At 41.9% G+C, this 20,621-nt stretch overlaps 2 protein-coding genes across 11 annotated transcripts in view; one reads left to right on the forward strand and one right to left on the reverse strand.

The window, feature by feature from the left end:
• The window catches only part of ITFG1 (integrin alpha FG-GAP repeat containing 1), a 119,711-nt gene extending 111,738 nt beyond the window's left edge, over window positions 1-7,973 (reverse strand). The window contains exons 1-5 of the mRNA XM_028740229.2: window positions 7,586-7,973; window positions 4,498-4,570; window positions 3,308-3,447; window positions 1,991-2,048; window positions 1,401-1,475 (exon numbers count right to left, since the gene is read on the reverse strand). Of these exons, the coding sequence (XP_028596062.1) occupies window positions 1,401-1,475; window positions 1,991-2,048; window positions 3,308-3,447; window positions 4,498-4,570; window positions 7,586-7,796 (557 nt within the window). The 5' untranslated portion in view covers window positions 7,797-7,973. The remainder of the gene's footprint in view (window positions 1-1,400; window positions 1,476-1,990; window positions 2,049-3,307; window positions 3,448-4,497; window positions 4,571-7,585) is intronic.
• Window positions 7,974-8,088: 115 nt separating this feature from the next.
• The window catches only part of PHKB (phosphorylase kinase regulatory subunit beta), a 135,751-nt gene continuing 123,218 nt past the window's right edge, over window positions 8,089-20,621 (forward strand). For 3 of the 10 annotated variants that reach the window (XM_077931516.1, XM_077931511.1, XM_077931514.1), the window contains exons 1-2: window positions 8,142-8,298; window positions 14,840-14,933. In XM_077931516.1, coding sequence (XP_077787642.1) covers window positions 14,879-14,933 — 55 coding nt within the window. In that variant the 5' untranslated portion in view covers window positions 8,142-8,298; window positions 14,840-14,878. Of the gene's footprint in view, window positions 8,299-14,839; window positions 14,934-20,621 lie in introns of all 10 variants that reach the window. The other 7 variants (XM_028740225.2, XM_028740227.2, XM_077931512.1 and 4 more) reach the window with 4 other exon arrangements.

The following is a 20,621-nucleotide window of genomic DNA, read 5'->3' on the forward strand; positions in this document are numbered from 1 at the left end:
AAGCACAAGTGTTGTGCATTTATGCCTTCAACAAGTCAGCTCACACCAAGCTTCTACAATTGGCTTCTTTCCATCCTGCCATACTTTTCTCTATTGTTCCTAGTGACCAACCATCACAGACTTGTTCCATTGCAGTATTGTAAAGAAACACAGCAGTCAGATGTAGAATCTACTTTGTTTAATAAGATTCGAGTAAACTAACAATTCAATTTTAGTGGGAAAATGTATAGGTTTAGATATTATTCTGAATAACAGACATTTGTGTTCATAATTTGTGAATATTGGTAATTTTGCATTTATAGTGTTTCGTAAAATTGATTTGATAAATAAAAAGGAACACAGCAGCTAGAGCTGAAACACCAGCACGCAAAAAATCATGCACCCTTCCACGTTTTCAGCACAAAATTTCCCTCCAAGCTCTTGTTCGCACCGACCATGGTTTAACATCACAATCCACACCATTATATCATCATTTATGTTAGAGTCCTTTTACAAGGATCTGAAACCATTGTTTAAAGCTCATTTTCAAATCCTGATTAAGTGTGAAACTAACAATGGCAAGCATCATAGTGCAGAAGTAATTCTTAACTACTGCTCAAACAAACAGTGTAAGAATAGTCTTGTTGGATCAGACCAAACTCCTGTCTAGTCCAGCATTCTCTTCCCTCAGTAGTCAGTCAAATGCCTTTGGGAGTCCACAAGAGAAGGAAAGTAGGGATTTGTATCAGAGAGCACATAATCTGCTCTCAATCACTTACAAGGCCTCCTTTTCGGTCATGATACAGGACAAGCGATAAAGATGCCAAAATGTGATAAAGCACACATAAATGTTGGTATGTAATGCTATGCCAAACCATTACTCAGTGTGAATGAGCAAATATGCAGGCTTCCAGAGAGGAGAATACGACCGCCTTGCTCACCATCACTCAATTTGCTGTCATATTGTGCTGTAAAAAGTTGTGGTTTGGCTTTGCTCTCTCCAGACAAACCATAAGATGTAACCAAGATCTATCCTATGACTTATGGCACATGGTTTGTCTAGAGAGTGCTAAACCACAAGCCGGGGTTCAGACAGCACACTAAGCGAAACCATGGATCAGCTCAGTGGCAAATGACTTGGAAAGAGCAAAGTGTCCGCAATCTCCCCTCTGGGAGTCAGGATACTTTCTCATTTGCGCCAAGTGTTACGTGCAAATCAGGCTGTTGTGTCTACAGAGGCAATTATACACCGAATTCTACTTCCCTGTAAGCTCTAGTACCAAATGCATATCTAAGGCTCAGCTCAGTGCAAGCCCAAAATTCTCTCACAGCAGGAGGATTTATGACACCAATACTGTAAGGCAGAAACTTATGACTCAACAATGCATCTTTTCAAAAGGTAATGAATGAATTCAGCTTACCTGCCAAGCAGTACCTGTGGCTTGTCAGAATCACTTGTAGCTCCAAATACATCAGGAATTAAGTCACCATTGAAACTGCAGGAGCAACAACGATAAGCTGAACTTTCCAGCTGCTCTGTCAATAATATGACAATTCCTCCTCCTCTATGTTTAATACTGCCCCCCACCCAAAGTATGCAGAAGCTTAGAAAAATATGAAGCTGTCTTATAGCAAATCAGGTCACTGGTCCATCAAGCTCTGTATTGTCCACATTCACTGGCAGTGTCTATCCAGGGTTTCAGAAAAAGGTCTCTCTTTACCTGGAGATGCAGCCAATTGAATTGGGACATTATGCATGCAAATCAGGTGCTCTGCCATTGAGTTACAGCCCTTTTTTAAAATGTGAAGAAGAGGTTGGCTAAATACCACATTTCAAATGATTAGTACTTTTACACTGCAATCCTATATACACTTTCCTGGGAAAAAGTCCCACTGAACACAATTGAGTTTATTTCAGAGTGGACACTGCACAGAGAGTCAACTATATTTTCTCTGTTTTATTCTAATTTACAGTTGTAAACTCTTCTCATAATAATGAACATATACTTACTCCATGATTAGTGGCTCATCATGAAATGTTTTATTTAATACAAACTTACGATTTACATCTGAAAAGAAAGAAAAAATACAGTTGTTAATCTCGGTTCTCTCAACTGCTAAGTATTTCAAGCATTCTGATTTAATTCTGTGGGCTGACTATTAATACAGTTCATTTAAATTAACACTTTTTAATGAGCTGATGTGCATGTAGCACTAAACCCAGAATGGGGAACTCCTTGGCCCACAGGACCTAATCCAGCCTTCTGGGTCTTCTCCTGCCCATGGGGAGCTGCTGAGTGGGAAAAGGGTTTTGATGTCATGCAAAGTGAGCAACTGCAGTTTCTTTCTCGAGAAGAAGATACGCTGCCAGATCAAATCAGAGAGGAGTATATGAAAGCAGAGACATAGACTTATGTTCCTTGCAAATATGCAAGAACTGTTCATAGATTTTATAACTGCATGCACACAATTTTCTGGATGCAGCTACATTTTGCGGCTCTGAATAGTTAAGGCAGTACTTGCTGTTCAGTTGTGCATTGACATTATTTGCATTCTTCTGCTGGGATTAAGGAGTTCCTTTTGCTTTTTGTGCAGTCACAAAAGAAAGTGTTAGAGAGGATTTTTCTCCCCCTCTAAAACTTACCAGATTTTTTTTTTTTTTACAATGTCCTTGGAAAGAGAAACAGGAGTGCAGTTGCTAAGAATTAAATATATGCCCTTTGTTTCCATAGATAGCAGTCTGAGTGTGTGAGCGTGCATGAAGGTATGAGACAGAGACTGTGTGAGGATCTGGCTCCACACATTACTTGAACATATATCCTAATAGTCTAATCGTGTATCAATATCCATTACGTGAACCCTTATGAGGCATTATTATTGCTACATTAGAGAGTAAAGGAAGTCATAAAATTGTTGTCTATTGACTGTGTGCCTAGAAAGGACAGATTTGAACTAGGCATATTTACTCTACCCCAAAACAATAGTGGTGTATGTGTGAACATAGGAAGCTGCCTTATATCAAACCAGACAATCTGTCTGTCTATCTATCCAGGGTTTCAGACAGTGGATTTTGCCTGTCCTACTTGGAAATGCCTGGGACCTGGAACCTTTTAGATGTGCTCTACCATTGACCCATGGCCCTTACCCATGTGTGAAAGTACCATACCCATAGGGCCCTTGAACACATGGAAGTCAATTGTTGCATGAGCAAGTACAACACTAACTCTCCAACCCCCTTTCCTTACACGTGAACAGGGCAATGGCTAGACATCCTTCAGGACTGAACTTGATGACCACTTTCTAGAAATTTTAAAATGGTATTGCCTACCTAAAGTTTGATTATTTCCCCAGAAAATTAAAACTGATAGGTCAGCGTTAGGTTGTTTTTGAGGACGAGTTGTCAGGAGGACATCCATTTGTGAATCACCGTCATAATCACCAGGAACCACACTGGTTATCACCACATTTCTAAAATTAAAAAAGGTAAAGTATTGTTAATTACTTAGTGCGTGATTGCAAACAATCATGCTTTCTTTAACAGTGATTTGCACATAATTCCTCTTCTAATGCAGCACAATATTTGAGCTTATATCATTCTCTATATTCTGCCCACAAAACTCTTGAGGTGTTTCCAACTGCTGAATCTATTTCATGCTTTTAAAATAGGGCTTAATAAATTGCTTCCACATAGAATATAGACTCAAAGGTGGAACCCTGGACAGAGAAGGAGTGAGCGGAAAAGAAGGACTGTCATCATAAAGCTTTTGAAAGATAAATAGAAAGTTTATTATGGCATACATTAGGCAAATGGCAGGGCTAACATCCATTCCAAAGTCTACCAATGGAGCCAGTGTCTCTACCTTGGCTCACATTTGAACAGGGTCTTTCCAGTTCCCTGCACCAACCAAGAATGATCCCCTGAGTAACACTTGGTGGTGCACAGGATTCTTTTCTATGTGTCACACACAAGGAGATAAGAGGCATTCCTAGAATAAGTTCCCCAAAGGCCCTCCCCCACAAAAAATGCTTCAGCTGGGTTTAAAATGAGGAAAAATTAAACATGCCCTTGTCTGTAGCATAAGAAAGAAGTGGAATATTTTCTCAGTAATTTTTCACAAACCAATGGCAATGCCAGTATTCAAAACTGCAATCCTAAACAAACTTATTGGACAGTAATTTCCATAACAAACATGTTCAGGATTGCTCTGCCCAATTCTGAATGTAAAGCGTCATTTCTAGTCTACAAGCCACTAATTATGAAGGTTATCACATATCAGGTTACCACAAGTTTCCTATGTGCAAATCACAAAACCACAAGCCACAACCTTCAGACTTAAGTCCCATGGTAAATAAATTCAGCATTTGGACAGTTCATTTAAGTTCAGCAATCAGACAGTTATAACAAATAGCACACAACAGCCTTTTGGAAAGGCTTATGCCTGTTCTGATGGGATGAGAACAGAATTCAATCTGCTATATATCAGATGTATTTAACATACCTTATAAAGAGATACTTACGTTAATAATAATTTGACTTTGGGCTTAAAATAGGGTTCTTTTTGGTCTGCCAGGAAAATATTTAATTCACCATCTGAAAACCAAAGAAAAACATGACCATAGTCTAAAATGAAAACATCAGATCAGGAACTGTCATGTAAAACATGGTTTCTGAACGACCCTCTGGGAAACCTTTTCCACAATAACTCATCTGTTTCGTGTCCAGACCCTGCAAACACCCCCTCGTAAAGAATAAGACACCAGGACACAGACATTACGTTAATGTTATTGGGCAAATTTTGGCCACAACTTTATTGATTACAGACTGTGAGCGGTATTGGCTTAGGCATTGAATGGACCCGATTATCTGACTCCTGCCCATTGTGCAGGAAGTCCAGTAAGGGTAAACCACCACCAGAAAGGGGAGCACCGTTGATGCAGACCAATCCGAGCTCTCCCAGATGTTCCTGGTGGGGTCATGTCATGGCCCTAAAACTGCCCCAGGCTTCAGACAAGATTCACCCCGCTCCGGATTCCTTTAACGGAATACCCTTAAGCTTGGAGGGGCAGATGATGGCCACACCTCCCCTTCCCCATCATAAGGTCAAACAATGCCTAACCACAAAACCTTACAAAGTTGTGACGATTGCTACAAGGTAGATGAAAACCAAATGGCCCCATGCCAATTTTGCCAAGTGGAAAAAATCCTACCAGGCCCCTCAATGGTGACCAACCGAGGTCCATAGCAAGGTGAACGAAAAAGAAACCTGAAAATAGGGAGGGAGGGCGGGAGTTTGAAGAAGCGAGCCAAGAGGAAGCCCTCTGGCTCACGCCTCAGCTTAAATGGTCCCAGCCACGCCCCCCCAGCCACCGGATTGGCTGGCTGGACAATGACATGGCCAGGATACCCTGGGCAACACGGGACTTCATCCCCAGCCCCCAGAGGAGAGCGGGTTGCCATGTGGTCCACCGTAACTCATCCCCACAGTGAAGTGGAGTAGACTTAAGGAACCCTAGAGTAAGTGTTGTATGCTTTACATAACTTTCTAGGGTAAGTGTACACACGCGTGCACACACACACACACACACACAGTTCACAAGGCACACTGCCAGCTCTGCTAGACTTTCACTCTTTCTCTATACAAAGTGGGAGAGTGCCCCTAGAACAGACCTAGCACTCCCATGAATGCTGCAGGAAAATATAAGTAATGATGAACAAACTTTTCCAGGGAACCTTGTTCAGCATTACTAAACTTCTCACTGAGTAAGCCCTAGGTTCCCTGGAACAAAGTTGGAAAACCACTGTTGCACTATACTGGAACAAAGTTGGAAAACCACTGTTGCACTATAGTGAGACTGAGACACACACACACACACACACACACACAGGTCTAAATGTAATGCCAAATCATACTTTGTATTTACATGAACACGTTTAGCTGGTCTACATGCTCAGGTCAACATGCTCCCTACTCCCACTCATTTCATAAATGGTTTCCCTCCTTTCATGGTTCCCCTAAAAATTAGACTTTTGTTTTGCCTCAAAAAGAAAACTATGAATTGAAAAATATCATGGGTTTCAATTCTTGTTTGCAGGGCAAGCACAAACCATAGTGTTCTGGTTAACGCAAAACTGTAAGCGATGGTTTGCCTAAAAAGAGGTAACTGCTGCATGTGAGGAAAGTGAGTTTGGCTTCACAACTGAACCACTTCAAAGTCACATCTTTCTTTATCTGGGCATTATGAATCTTATCTTGCGTTATGCAGTTTCCCATTTCAATATGTTTCTTATCAGTTACAAGGGTAACAGAGACATATCTTGACAAATCTTGTTCTTTATCACTACAAATACAATTGTCTGCTATGAATTTACACAGAACAAGAAAACCTATGAAATGTCTTACAGAATTCTGGGCAGAAAAGTTGCTCTAACCATGCTGCTGGGCTTCAGTATACAACAAAAGCCCATCCCAACTACTTCTATGAATTGTGATTTAGTCTGGAATCAACTACCAAGTCTGAGGCATGCTGCAGACATGTGAGTTGTATTGAGTCATTAGGGCGTGGCATGCATGAGGACCAATAAAGAACAACAGGTTTCTTTCACCAGCTCAGGGCTTTCCACCCTAAAGCTAACACTCCTTTTGTAAACACAGAATTCACTTCATATCCACAATTGGCAGACATGGGGCTCCTCAAGCCATGCTCTACTTGGCTCTAGTCAGAGTAAACCTATTGAAATGAATGCACCTAACTCTACCTATATGTTCTATTTTATACGGTTGTCAAATGTCTGTAAAACAATCAAGTGGTATATAAATTGTTATAAAGGAAACAAAACTTAGCTATGCCCATTCATTTCAGTAGGTCTACTGTGATCAGAACTAACAATGTAAACAACCCTTCAACATTCTTTTGGCAGATCCATTGCAACTGATTAATCTACTTGCCACTTGCCTGGGTCCAACACCTCCCCACCCCCAGGTCCTTTGCCTCCCCAGGTGAGAGGTGGGCCACTAATGGAGAGAGGAGACATAGCTGAAAGCTGGGCGATATCTCTACCATACAGTGTATAAAAGTTCATTGTGATTAGTATCTGCGAAACATCCTTTGGGAATAGTAATCAACCCCCGCCCAAAAAAGTTTTGTGTACTACCATTTTGTTCCCATTCATGTTGGGTATAATTCTCTCTCCTGCTTCAGTCCAAGCTGCTCAAACAGGTTAACTTATATGCATTTCTCTTCTGTATTTACTGACTTCATGATTACTTCCAATTGTTCTTAATATAACAAGAAAATGACGTGTCATTGCTTTTTTGAATGTTTTAAAAGCAGTTGCTGCTGATAATACCGTGGTCTTACCCTCTTTTGTCAATCACTCTGAGGTTTTGCTTTGTTTTTGCAATCAAGTAGTGTATAAATTTTATGAAGTAACATAGATAAATAAAGAAGATATTTATGTGGTGTGTTGCACGAGGGATGCTGTAAGCACAGCCGTGGAGAAGTGGCATACAAATAAACGGATGATGAAGAAGATGAGGATAATGTTGATGCCAAGCCCACCCCGACCCAGCCAAGGTCCGCCCTCCCGCCTCGCCTCCCTCCTCACCTCCCCTCAGCACGAAAAGGTCCGTCTGCTTGTCGGAGTTGAAGTCCCCGAAGGCGGCCAGCGTCCCGTAGGCCTGGTTCCCGAAGAGCTGGGACGTGACATTCTGCAGGGCCCAGCCGGGCCTCGCTCCCACCAGGAGGGACGAGAGGAAGAGGAGGAAGGGGGCGAACGGGAGGCCCCTCCGCGGGCGGCGACAGCAAGGAGCCCTCATCGCGCACGGGCAGCAACAGCAGCAGCGCCAACAAACCGGGTCCTCCTCCTCCTTGCCAGCGCGACCACCAACATCACTTACAGCCCCATCCGCTGAGGCGAGGAATGTCAGGAAGGTGGGGGGGGGGGGGGAGAGAGAGAGAAGAACCACCGCGAAGCGAGAGGGCGGAGGGGGCGCGCCTGTCACAATCCCGACCGGCTTCCGGGTTCGCTTTACGACAGCGTCGCGCCCGCTCCCTGCTTCACGGCCCGCGCGCCCTTCAGCCCGCATGCGCCGCAGGGACGCACTTACGGCCGGGCCGGGCAACCGCTCAACCGCCTGCCTCGGGAGTTGGGGCGGGGGAAGGGAGAGTCCGGGTCTGTGAGGCGAGCGCCAGAGCCGAGCTCCGAGGCTTCCTCTGACTGCTCGGCCGCCGCCGCCGGTCCTCCCTTCGCCATGGCGTCCGCTCTAGCCGACGTGAGCTGGAAAGTGCTGGAGCTGAGGGCCCGCTCCAAGCGTTCAGGTCTGACCTCTGCCCCCCTCGCCTGCCCTTTCGCCTCCTCAGGGGGAAGGGGAACCGCGCTTGTTGTGCCTGAGGCTGTGAGGGGGGCGGGCGGCGGGTGTCGCTTGACTGGACTGCCGCCCACCCGCCTCACCCACCCCGCTGCCCTGGCTCCCCTCCCTGCCCCCGCTGTTTCTTCCTTCTCCTCGGCCCTTGCCTTTCTCTTTTCCTTCTCCCGCGCCTCAACTAGCCCAGCGCTCTGTTTCCAACGGCGGACATCCCAGCCAGATATCTGCTGGACAGGAACCTCACCAAGCAGGGAGGCAGAGGCAGAGCACCTGCCCTCAGGGCCTGGCATTTGCAGCTATACTACCCCTGAATGTGGAGGTTCCGTGCCTAAGAAGATGCCCAGCGCTGAGACAAACCCTCTTGGCTCAGTGTTGCTACTCTAGTGGTGGGGAACTTGCGCCCCACGACATGTTGCTGGGTTGCAACATCCATAGTTTTCGGCTTGGCACGGGGGGGGGGGGTGAGGGGGGAAAGCTGATAGGTGTTTGTAACCCAGCAACATCTGAGGGCCACAGGTTCCTCGCTCCTGGACTGCTCTGACCCGCAGCAGATTTCCAGGGTTTTAGGCAGGAGTCTTTTCTAGTCTTCGCTGCAGTTGATAGGGATTGAATCAGGAACGCCTGCATGAAAAATAGGTGCTCCGCCACTGAAAGGAGGATGAAGGCCTTTCTCCTAAAGTAAAAGGGACCTGCTGAATCAGTTGAAGGTCACTGTCCAGTTTAATGCACCGTTAATCTGCATGCTTACTCAAAAGTAAGTCATGTTAATATCTCACGAAACTCAGTGGTCCATACTTATCTGAGTCAACATGCTCAGCATGGTTGCCATCTTACGCACTTTGTTTTCTGTAAGCATTCTGTAAGGGACACAGTCTTTTCCTAAGAAGCCCACAAGCAGGCCATGAATGAAACAGCCCTCCCTTTCTCTTCCCACCCTGAATGATATCTAGTAGTCCCCTGTCTGAGTTAGCTGTTATGGTCAATGACTGTTGATTAAATTCATTCTCCATAGCTTTGTCTAATCTCATTTTAAGTCTTCTAAGACAGGGGCTATCACGTCTTGTGGCAGTTAATATCTGCCTGTTCTGAACTGTAGTATTATAAGAGGAGAAAAACTTCACTTTGCTCACTTCCTCCACAATGTGCATGTTTTTACAAACCTCTGACGGCTTGGCTAAAACAACAACACAGATGTTTTAGCCTCTTCCTCATAGGAGAGGTGCCCTTAGCTTTCACAGCATGGAGATAAAACATAATCGCCCAGTAATGTTGCACATTTAAGCAATGGCTAAAGACAAAAGGACGCGGGTGGCGCTGTGGTCTAAACCACAGAGCCTAGGGCTTGCCGATTGGGAGGTTGGCGGTTCGAATCCCCACAATGGGGTGAGCTCCCGTTGCTCGGTCCCTGCTCCTGCCAACCTAGCAGTTTGAAAGCACGTCAAAGTGCAAGTAGATAAATAGGTACCGCTCTGGCGGGAAGGTAAACGGCTTTTCCGTGTGCTGCTTTGGTTTGCCAGAAGCGGCTTAGTCATGCTGGCCACATGACCCGGAAGCTGTATGCTGGCTCACTTGGCCAATAAAGTGAGATGAGCGCCCGCAACCCCAGAGTTGTCCGCGACTGGACCTAATGGTCAGGGGTCCCTTTACCTTTACCTTTAAAGACAAAAGGTGACAACCTCCCCCTCCCTTGTTTTTTAAGGACAGGGTCTTGTACAAGAGCTTCAAGCTAAGTAGAAGTGCATCAGATGTGGCTTTCCCTCATCATCACATGCAGTGACATGGGGACGAGCTAATGGGGAAAAGCACCACAGTTTTATCTCTTCTGTCACATAGATGCTGAGGACACAGAAACTCTGGCACAGCAGAATTTAGAAGTCCTAGACTTTTCAACTTTTTCTCTTCTTCCCCTGCATAACTGAAGGCAGAGGTTGAAGCATCTCTCTCCACCCACCCCACTTTTCTTTACCTTCAGAGTTGTCCTTTCTTTGTCACCCTCATAATATGGTTTTCCCTGTGTTCTCCCCCCCCCCCAACGATTTGGCCTCTCAACTTTTCCAGCACCCTCAAATCCCCCTCCTTTCTCTTCCCTTCACTACATGCTCCGTTTCCCACTGTTCTCACTTTCCCTGGTCCATCAACAACCTTTCCCTGCCTCAGCTTGTAGCTATTTTTGTCTTGCTTGTTCCATCTGGCAGCTTTGCAAGTCACTTGAAAAGGCGGCAGCAGCTCTGGCTGACACTGAAGATGCAAACTCTGCTGTTGCCTGTTTATATTTCTCCCTGTGGCTCTGTTATAAATATCTCTAATAAAAGTCTTAAGAGAAAGTTTAGCAGAGGCATGTGTTGGGTCTCAGTAACTTGCATAATTTCTTGCATGTGTTCAGCTGCATCTTGCCTTATTTCTGTGCAACTTTATAGGAACACATCAAAGTCTTGTATCAAATTTGTAGTTCCTTCCCTTGAGAAGAGAAAACTTAGTTTTCTACCACCAACCACTCATGCCCATTGCTTTGTAGTACTGATGATCCCTACAAATAAATTTGGCCAGTAAATGACTATCATTTGGGCTTGATATTTGAAATTCACTTTATCCAGTGATGAGTGACTTTGCTACTTATTTCATTTAATTAGATAGTTAAATTTCAAATCACTTCCAGGGCCATGCACTTCCAGAACAAAGTCCTGTTGAGCACATTGTAAATAAGTAGCCTACTACACACATCATTGTGTTAGACAAGCTAATAAACATTAATGTGTTCTTAAATTACTATTACCTTGAACAATTATTATGTTTCCCTTGATTTGCTTGTTCTATTACAACACACTTCAGAACATGACTTTTAAATTATTTACCTGACAAATAGTATAGAATAGGCTATAGTGACTCTACAAATGATAGTTTAAAATTCAGTGCTAAAGCAAAAGTAAATAAGGTAGATACCCTTTCTTTCCCCTCACATTTTGTATTTGACCTATGAAGTTTTGTTTGAATCCTAAGGCTGGCTGGCCCAAACTGCAGTAAGAAAATATCACAGAGAGCACATGTTTTCTACAATACATACGCTAACTTAACTTTCATATGGCAATACACATGCTTATGGATATATGTTTTCATTGCCAAACCTGACCAGGTGTAAATTGATCTATAACCAATGACTTGCACCCCGGACTTAACCTTACATGACACTGTATGTGAAATTTCCATTGAAAGTACTATATGCCCACCAGCTAATCAGAGGTGTTCACCATTTCAGTACAAAATATCCACATTCAGAGTTGGGAAGCTTTTGACTGCTAAGAAATTATGCTCTGGCATGAATTTAAACCATTTCCCAGGCCTTTTCAAAAGTGTTTCAACAGTCCATCTTTTGAGCTGAATGTGCTCCCAGTCTGCCTTAAAGGAGTGTTGCCAAATCAAGTATAAACTTAGGCTCTAAAATCTGCAAACATGTTTTGATTTGGATTTATTTGATTATAAATAGAAGTTTGTGATTATTTAATTGTATTGTGTGCAAGAAAGAAAACTGGGAATTTTAAAACAGATCATTTAAATTATGCTAATGGGTGATCTGAAAACATCACATCACAGAGGTCAATAAATATTTATATAGGCACAATAATTTATGTACAAGAATACCTGGCAGTACATTGATACTGTGTTAAAATGTTGCAAACCTTTTGACCATTACTGACTCAGTATATGACAAGTGAAAACTTTTCTTTGGATTGGGGCCCAAATTTTTCTATAGTACTTTTTAAAAATGCCATCAAGTATGGCAAAAAGTTATTTTAACCAGCATAATACACAGTACAGTAGATTTTTAAAAATACATTTTTTTTACCAAATAGTTTATCAACCAAAAATAGCTGACCATATTAAAATATATGGTAATAAATAGGAAAAGTGTGTTCATAGAATCAAAGAATTGTAGAGTTGGAAGGGAACTCAAAGATCATTTAGTCCAACTCCCTGCATGCAGGAATCTCAACTAGATCATATATGACAGACAGGTCATACATCCAACCTCTGCTTAAACACCTCCAAGGAAGGAGAGTCCACCACCTCTCGTGGGAGTCTGCTCCACTATTGAACAGCTCTTACTGTCAGAAATTTCTTCTGTTTAGTCTTAGAATCATAGAATTTTAGGGTTGGAAGGGACCCTGAGGATCATCTAGTCCAACCCCTGCAATGCAAGAATAGGCAGCTGTCCTATATGGGGATCAAAGCTGCAACCTTGGCATTATCAGCATCATGCTCTAACCAACTGAGCTATGCAAGTCAGAATCTCCTTTCTTGTAACTTGAAGCCATTGGTGTGGGTCCTAGCCTCCAGAGCAGCAGAAAACAAGCTTGTTCCATCCTCCATGTGACAGCCCTTTAGATATTTGAAGATGGCTGTCATACTTCCTTTCAACATCAGAAGTGTTTTTTATCTTCAAGATACTGTTACTGGAAACAGTGCTGCAAGCAGTGGGGTTTTTTGAGGCCTTACAGACTGATAAAATATTTTTTTAGGCCTTATAGACTGACAAAATAATTTTATTTATCCATATTTATGCAGCTGTGTATCATTTGGCCCCCTGGCCCTTCAGTCCTGGCAAAACTGGATGGATGAACAAACAAACAGTATAGTTGAGAGTGATCCAGTAGTTGGTGAAGTTCTCAGAGACATGGAGCCTATGGCCAATGGGGGAACAGGATCATAGCTTCCTTACTGCCAGATATGCATATTTCTTGTATTTGAGCCTGGATAGTATGTAGTTGATCTCTGCAATTTTGGGCGCTGTTGAATGTGGTTATTTCTAGGATTAAATACGTATTATTGCAGCACAGCACCCTCAGTGTATGCTGTAGGCCACAAGAAACATATTAATACCAAGTTCCATGCCATGTCATTGAGATTGTCGTGTACATGCCTTGCTAAAATTCAACTTGGGTCATATTTTGGCACATAACCACTAGTCTAGTTATTAGAGCTGCTTCTGCTAGCCACTGTGTGCTAAGGTGATCATGGGAGTAGACCCAAGTTTAACTAAATGAAATTTTGAGTATGCCCCTCTTCAATGTAGATAATTTAATTTAATTAAACAATTAAAAAAATAGAAACCGGCCCTGTTCAGGTGTTCTACAGAAGTGTTAGGCCAACATGTGATAAAAGAGAGTGAGGACAAGTGTGCTAGATCTGCTCTGTATTCCTCCATAAATTGGAATGCTAATTTCTGAAGCAGGGAGCTTTCTCTGTTCATGTAGGTTCCTGCACAATGAAGAACACTGATTTTCAGGGTTCTAAATTTCTCAGAAATCAGACACTGGTAGAGTACACTCCCTGTTTAAGAAGTTATCCCTACAACATTTGGAGAGCAAAGGGAGTTGGGGCTAACTTGCTTGTCCTTGCTTCTCCCCGCGTGTTGATTTAAGCAAGACTCTCTTCTGCAATGTAAGAATATGTAAACTGAGTTGTGTAGAGCCCTTTATCAGACATAATAGAAAGGAGGTTGCTACCACAGATATTACAAATCCAAAACAAATACATTATGTAATAGAGACAGTGCTATCTACAAATACTGGAGTTAATCTGTGTCCATATGCTAGTATCTGGCCTGATGAAGAATTGTGCTTAATTAAAACATTTGTATACACAGAAGGATGCAATAAAAGTTGCAGCGTATTCAGTCCTATTACTGTAGAATCAATTGCTTCCCAAATTGTCATCCACATTTTCCAAATTCATACAGAACAGACACATTCCTTTATATTTTTCTGTATCCAAGAAACAGAGGAATTGCCAGTGTTTATATTTATGATTTTTCTTGTATTCCTTTTAGCACTAATTTCCCCAAAAGTGAGTTGGGAACAGTCACCAGCTTGCTGAAGCCTTGTTGAATTTTAAGTAGGATATTATAAATGAATGTGTTATGTCTAAAGTAGGGTTGACATAACCCTATGGTGAAATCATCAGATGAAATCTGAGCCAGTACAGAAATGTACTGAACAAATTTGAAATCTGTTGTTGGGTACGTTAATGAAAAGCTTCAAAACTCTATAAAAGCAATATTGTATTGAAAAATGTGTGTAATTGCATACTATTTTGGTTTAGAACAATTATATGTTTCATTAAGCAAAGAATAAATGCATTTCGTTCGGACCTGGAATTTATTTCAACTTAGTGGAGGATTTCCCCCTCTCTTTGTTGTAAATATCCAATATTATCTGGCATAATAAGATATGTTAATGTCAAATAACATTCTTGTTATAGAACAGTAGGCTGACATTATGTAAAAGTAGGTAATGGTACTTCAACCAGCGAGATTTATTGAAAATTATGATATAGGAAAATCAAGTTTTGCAGTAGAGGGAAAACATAAAATATAATGAATCTAATTATCCTCTTTATTGTACGCTGCATCATGTTAATAACTCTGCTAACACTGCTTTTGCTTAATTCAAAGCTGATTGCCTCTAACCCTCACTAAATATTTTCAAAAATTGCTGTAGCTTAGCCTGAGACGGTTGTGATTAGCTGCAGAGCTTGAAATGGCCACTTTGGATGCTGACAGAACCACCTCTGCCCGTGTATTCTCATGGTCTGGTAAGTGTGCTGACCTCTTACAGGTCACTTGTTTTTGTTTTTAAGGCTTGTGTGTGTTACTGCTTGTTAATGCACTTTTGAATTATTAGCATAAGAAGAGCTATAATGTGTGCTAATGAGGGCTGTGGGTGAGCTTCTTTGTGCTGGCCCCTTGCCTTTTGGAATGAACTTTCCCCTGAGGTGCATCTTGGGTGCGGACATGCCTCATCTTCTTGGCTTTTGGGAAAGGGTGAGGTATCCTAGGCATCTGAATTTCTGTTTTTGTTGCTGGTCATATTGGTACAATAATTAAATTTTATACTATGTCTTACATAGTTTTGATTTTAATGTTTTTGGTTTGGGCTGCATATATTTCCACCCTTGGTCCTTTTGGTGAAGTATGAATTATATTTTTTTTATTCAGTCTGTCAATAATAAACATTGTGCCTTTCAATTTTGAAGCAATTTTGAGCTGTCTTTTGTACTGCCAGGCAGGGTTGGCCTATCCGTGAGTTGGGATGAATCAGCTGCCACAGGTGGTGGAAGCCCCCACATTGGCACCACTGTGGGTGCCCAACCTGCCCCCTGTTTATGCTGCTGGCAGAGAAGCAGCAGCGGCAGAGGCAGTGTTGGCATGGTGTTGGTGCTGGCAGCGACAGCAGAGTGGGGAGGGGGGCACCTCTCATGTCGTCTCATGTGGCAAAAAGTAACGTGCTGCGCCTGCCACAGCAATTAATGGTCAAAGCGGTTTTAGTATCGCCACCCGTTCCTACCCCACCCCACAGCCAAGAGCCACATGCCCATGATTCCCCTTTCTTCCCATTACTGGGTGCTCCAGGCTTTCAGTTCCTTATTGGGAGCTATTGCTACTGACGTTTTTATAGCTCCTCTGGTAGATGTTGCACAATTGCTTGTCAATGTGAGATTTGCCAGGGTTTGGCAGTTTGGTTGGGAAATGAGGCAGCCATGTAGGAATTTGTGGATCTTGCCCTGTGTGTCTGATCAGATTTGTAAACTTTTTGCAAAAAGAAACTGTCAATGAATATATAGAAGTATCAAGCTACATTTAAAATAAGGATTTCAGAAATAAGGATGCTTTACTCCTTTCAGCACTCTGAATAACTTCCCCCTTTCTAAGAGAGAGAAATATGATTATTGCTATTGCATTCTTAGCCATAATAATCTGAAGCAGCAAGAGCACAAAGTGTTCTGTTCACTTCAGTGGCTACCATCAAGACAGATGCATCTGGGGGGTGTAGGGCTATCAACTACAGAGGTTTGTGCACGGTATGCAAGTTCTTACAGAATTGCTGGAGTTTTTCGAAAAGCTTTAGGTAAAAAAGTCCAAATACATTAATGTTCATTTTTATAGCAGACACATTGCACTAGCAGGACAAGTTCTCAATCACCTGTGAAGCAAAACCACATGATCAGTAATATAACAATGTTTCTTCTTTTGTGCTCATATGCATTGCCACAAGCGGTAATGATGCTTAAGATCATGAGAAGAGCCCTGTGGATAAGACCAGAGATCCTTTCAGTCCAGTATCCTGTTTCCCACAATGGCCAACATGATGCCTATGGGAAGCCCTCAAGCAGGGCATGAGAAAAATAGCCTCCCCCTTGCCTTTGCTCTTCAGCTGCTGGTATTCAGTGAAATACCACCTATGAATTTTGAGGTTCCATCATGGCAAATAGCCAGTGATAAACCTATTTTCCACAAATCTCCATCCAAGCTTGTGACAGGGAATTTCATAATAAAGTTCTGTGTTACGTGAAGAAGTACTTTCTTTTGTGGCCTGTGTCTCCTGCTAAGTTGTTCCATTGGATGACCCAATGATGTGGTGTTACGAGAAGGAGGAAAACTTCTGTCTGGCCATTTTCTGCATAATAACATAGGAAACGGCCATATGCTAAGTCATACCATTGGTCCATCTAGCTCAGTACTATCAGCACCGACTGGCAGTGGCTCTCCAGTATCACAGACAAGATTCTTTTCTAGCCCCACCTTGGGGATGCTGGGGATTGAACCTGGCATCTTCTGCATGCAAAACAGTTGCTCTGCTACTGAGCTATGGTCCTTTCCCCATGCATAATTTTATAAATCTCACTAATGTGTCCTAGTTGCCTTTATTTCTAAACTAAAAAGTCCTGGTAGTTGTAGCCTTTCGTCATAAGCTTTATTAAGTTTGTTCTATGAGGCTAGTACAAAATTGCAAAATTAGCAGTGTAATTTTAGACTGTCATTGGAATTACTGTGAGCCTTGTGATGAAATGATTCATTAGCTGAAATGGTTGGGTCACAGTTCTAGACTGTAAATTGAATTTTGCATAACATACAAGACAGTAGGGCTCATTTGCAGTTGTAGCCTATACCCACACAACAGTTGACCACTCAGCTTTAGCTAATAAGTAAACCAGCCATTTAGGCAATATACAGTAATATCCTTAGGTAGTCATGTGTGGATGAATTTGCCCAGACATGTAACTATGGGAGGATAACATGCCTTGTCAGGGAATAATGAAGGATTTTACATTATGTTGTCAGAATAGCATGAAAAATGGAGAGTTATAAACTGCAATTTTAGTTGTTTGGTGAATTCCAGTTTGTTAACATAGCATGTTACCTTTAACAATAACAGGAAACATTTAAAACTGTGAATACATTTTTAGAGCAATCCAAACCACAAACCACCATACTGGAGGGATTTGGATGGGGCAGAGGTGTCTCTCTGTCTGACTATTGCTAACCATGCTGGCTTCTGCTGTTATGGAAGATCTTCCATTGACAGAAAACCCCATCAGTGTGCCTGGCTAATGTGTGGGTGGGCAGAAGCTGGCAGAAACCCTGGAAGATCCTGTGGCGACCCTGCTGCCAGCATGTGATGATAATGGATCCAATCTGAACCTGAGACTGATGCAGCAAAGGGGCATTTTATTCCTGCTGGTCTATCTTTTGCCCTGGCTGTTTCAAGTCCTGGGGCTGTGGATGTGATGCTGATGGTGCCATTTCAATGAACCCTGCTGTTGTTGGCCATATGTTAGGATAGCAAACTTAGTTTAGTAGCAGGTGATTTTTATCCTCAGTCTTTGATGGCAGACACTGAGGAAAATATGGTTGCAATTTGACATAATGTTGTGTAGTCACTGTGTGCTGTTGCACAAACCAGCCATTCTCAGCTCCAGCTGTTGATGTGCACAATGGAAATAATAATACTGACCTACCTTACAGGGTATTTTGCAATGATTACAACATTATATATGTGAAGTGCTTTAAACAAGCTATATGTGCTATATACATATTAAGTATGTGATCTAGTTTTGGGTCTGCTTTTAGGTTTAAATCAGGGCCAGTCATTTGATGTAGCTTATCACTTTTGTGTTAAATTATTCAGCTATAATCTTGTTAGGTTTTAGGGACAGGCTTGAAATGTTGACGGTTACTGCTTTAAAGTGTCAAATGAGGCGTACTTGCTGCAACTAGTTACTGTTTTTAGTTGTGACTACAGAGGGACATAAGATCTGTCCCTGTAACAACAACAAAATCTATAAACCAAATAACAATCTACAATGGGTGATATTCAATTAAGTCATATTTAGAGTAGACAATTAAATCAATGTACTCATCATTTAGGTCAGTTGATTTCAGTGGGTCTTCTCTTCAGTGTTACGTAGTTGGATAACACCCAATGTGAACGCTTTCCTGTTTTAGCAGCAACATCCTAAAATAAGCCAGGTACATAAAGGTGGCTCTTCCAGTAGTTTTTAGGATACTGTAAGACCACCACAGCTTCAGTCACACACATTTGAGTGTCTGACAGGGGTGAGAAATTTCAAACTTTTTCATATTGCTTCGGGAAGACGTAAAATGCCTTATGAGAAAAGAGAGCTGTCTTTTCTACACAGTTCTTTGTCCTTTAATATGGATATTTCTCATTCTGATCTGTTAATGACCTTACTCTACTGCAGAGTTTGCTTTCTTAATCTGTGTCATGTCCCTGCTGGAACAAGGACACCAGCTTTGACCTCACATAGGCAGTGAGATGTTATGTCCCACTACAGCAACTCATAAGATCAGACCATAAACCTGTAAGGTATTACTATAGTTATATGCTACCTTCTGTTGAAGCTGTTGTCACACAAAGGTTTGGTCCATCCCATCAACTTCTGCCCACCTTTTTTGTGGGACAGCTTGGCACCGGCACTAGGCACATCAAGGTCATTTGGCATTAGGTTCATCTACCACAAAGCATAGGATTAGGTTTAACTGTCAAAGTCGCTTTTCTAATGTTTGTTTCGAGAGTGCTTTGTTGCCTCCTGTTGTCCAAGCAGAAATTACAGCAGATAGTCTGAAAAGACAATGTGAAGTGCCCTTGTGTAGCATGGAGCTGTAAATAATGACCATTCAGCAATATTGATGCTACATAAATGGCTTAGGCTATACAGAGACTGAGCAATGAATATTGTGTTGTGCATTAATGGTTGCCCAGTAAAATACAGAGCCTCCCAAGTCAATGCCTAAATGCTTTCTAATGTAAAATAATCTTTCTTGGATGTGGCAGCTACTAATCCAGGGCTGTTTCATCTTCCTGTAAAATGGAGCTGTGTTTCTAAAACATTGTTATTTTGGCAAACTTGCTGTCGGTTAAATGAGAAAATAAGCACAGCACCCTATCAAGAATATAATTCTCTGCTTATCTTAATGTTTGCTAATTTGTGAACATTTGGATATGATTTTTTTTAATAAAATAGAATAGATAATAGCTTTTTCACAACAGAATATGTTTGAAAGGGGGTGGGTGGGACACATACAGTGCTTTGTAGCAAAACACTGCTTTTTTCATTATATGCCTTCCCTGGCTTATCATCAAGATAGGCTATGAAAGATATTTATGCATATCTTTTTCTGCTTGATTTTGCAGTGAAACCATAATCCCGTGTTTATGACTTCCATTTGTTGCTATGGAGTAGATTGCAACACTGATTAAGCGTAATTTTAACATAGGATTTGTTAAGCAGAGAATTTAAGCTGTCTGATCACAGCAACATATTTTGTCCATTTAAAATCCTTTTGAGCAGAATGAGCTGTCTGGAAATCATGAAGCATATGAGAAATGGATTTGTGTTCTGCTGGTCAGACAAGATATAATTGTTTCTCACATTTGGTTACTTATAAAGAAACAAAGGTCACTGTTAATTTGTGTACAAGTCTTAAATTCACATGGTGTTCCCATTTTACTTTTCACTTTTGAAATGGTTGCGAAGCTGGATCAATTATTCTGAAATGATCTCATTAACTTGTTTCAACCTTGGATTTGTTTACATGATCAAGGGATGAGCCTGAGCTGAGTTAACGGGATCATTAATTTTAACAGCACCTTTGGCTAGCTAACCCTGTGAATGGCAGTTGGGATGGTATCTTCAAGGCACCTATAATTCACAATTGCATGCCATAAACACAGGATTCAATCAAGCTGAAAGGATGTTCATGCATTTAAGAAACCAAACTACTAAGGGGTGTGTGATTACAGGATCCTGGAGTGCACTATATGTGTAACCACACCTCTGGGAGATTTTTGGTTGGGCTAAAAGCACCTGGTAGTCATGACTGAGCTATCTGCTATGGGCAAAAAAGAGCCATACCAAGGGCCAGACCAGAGTTATTAAGCCAAAAGTCAGAGCCAATGGAGAAAACCAGAATATAGCAGA

Source organism: Podarcis muralis, chromosome 7 (genome assembly GCF_964188315.1).
Source record: "Podarcis muralis chromosome 7, rPodMur119.hap1.1, whole genome shotgun sequence".
In the NCBI taxonomy this organism is placed as follows: Eukaryota; Metazoa; Chordata; class Lepidosauria; order Squamata; family Lacertidae; genus Podarcis; species Podarcis muralis.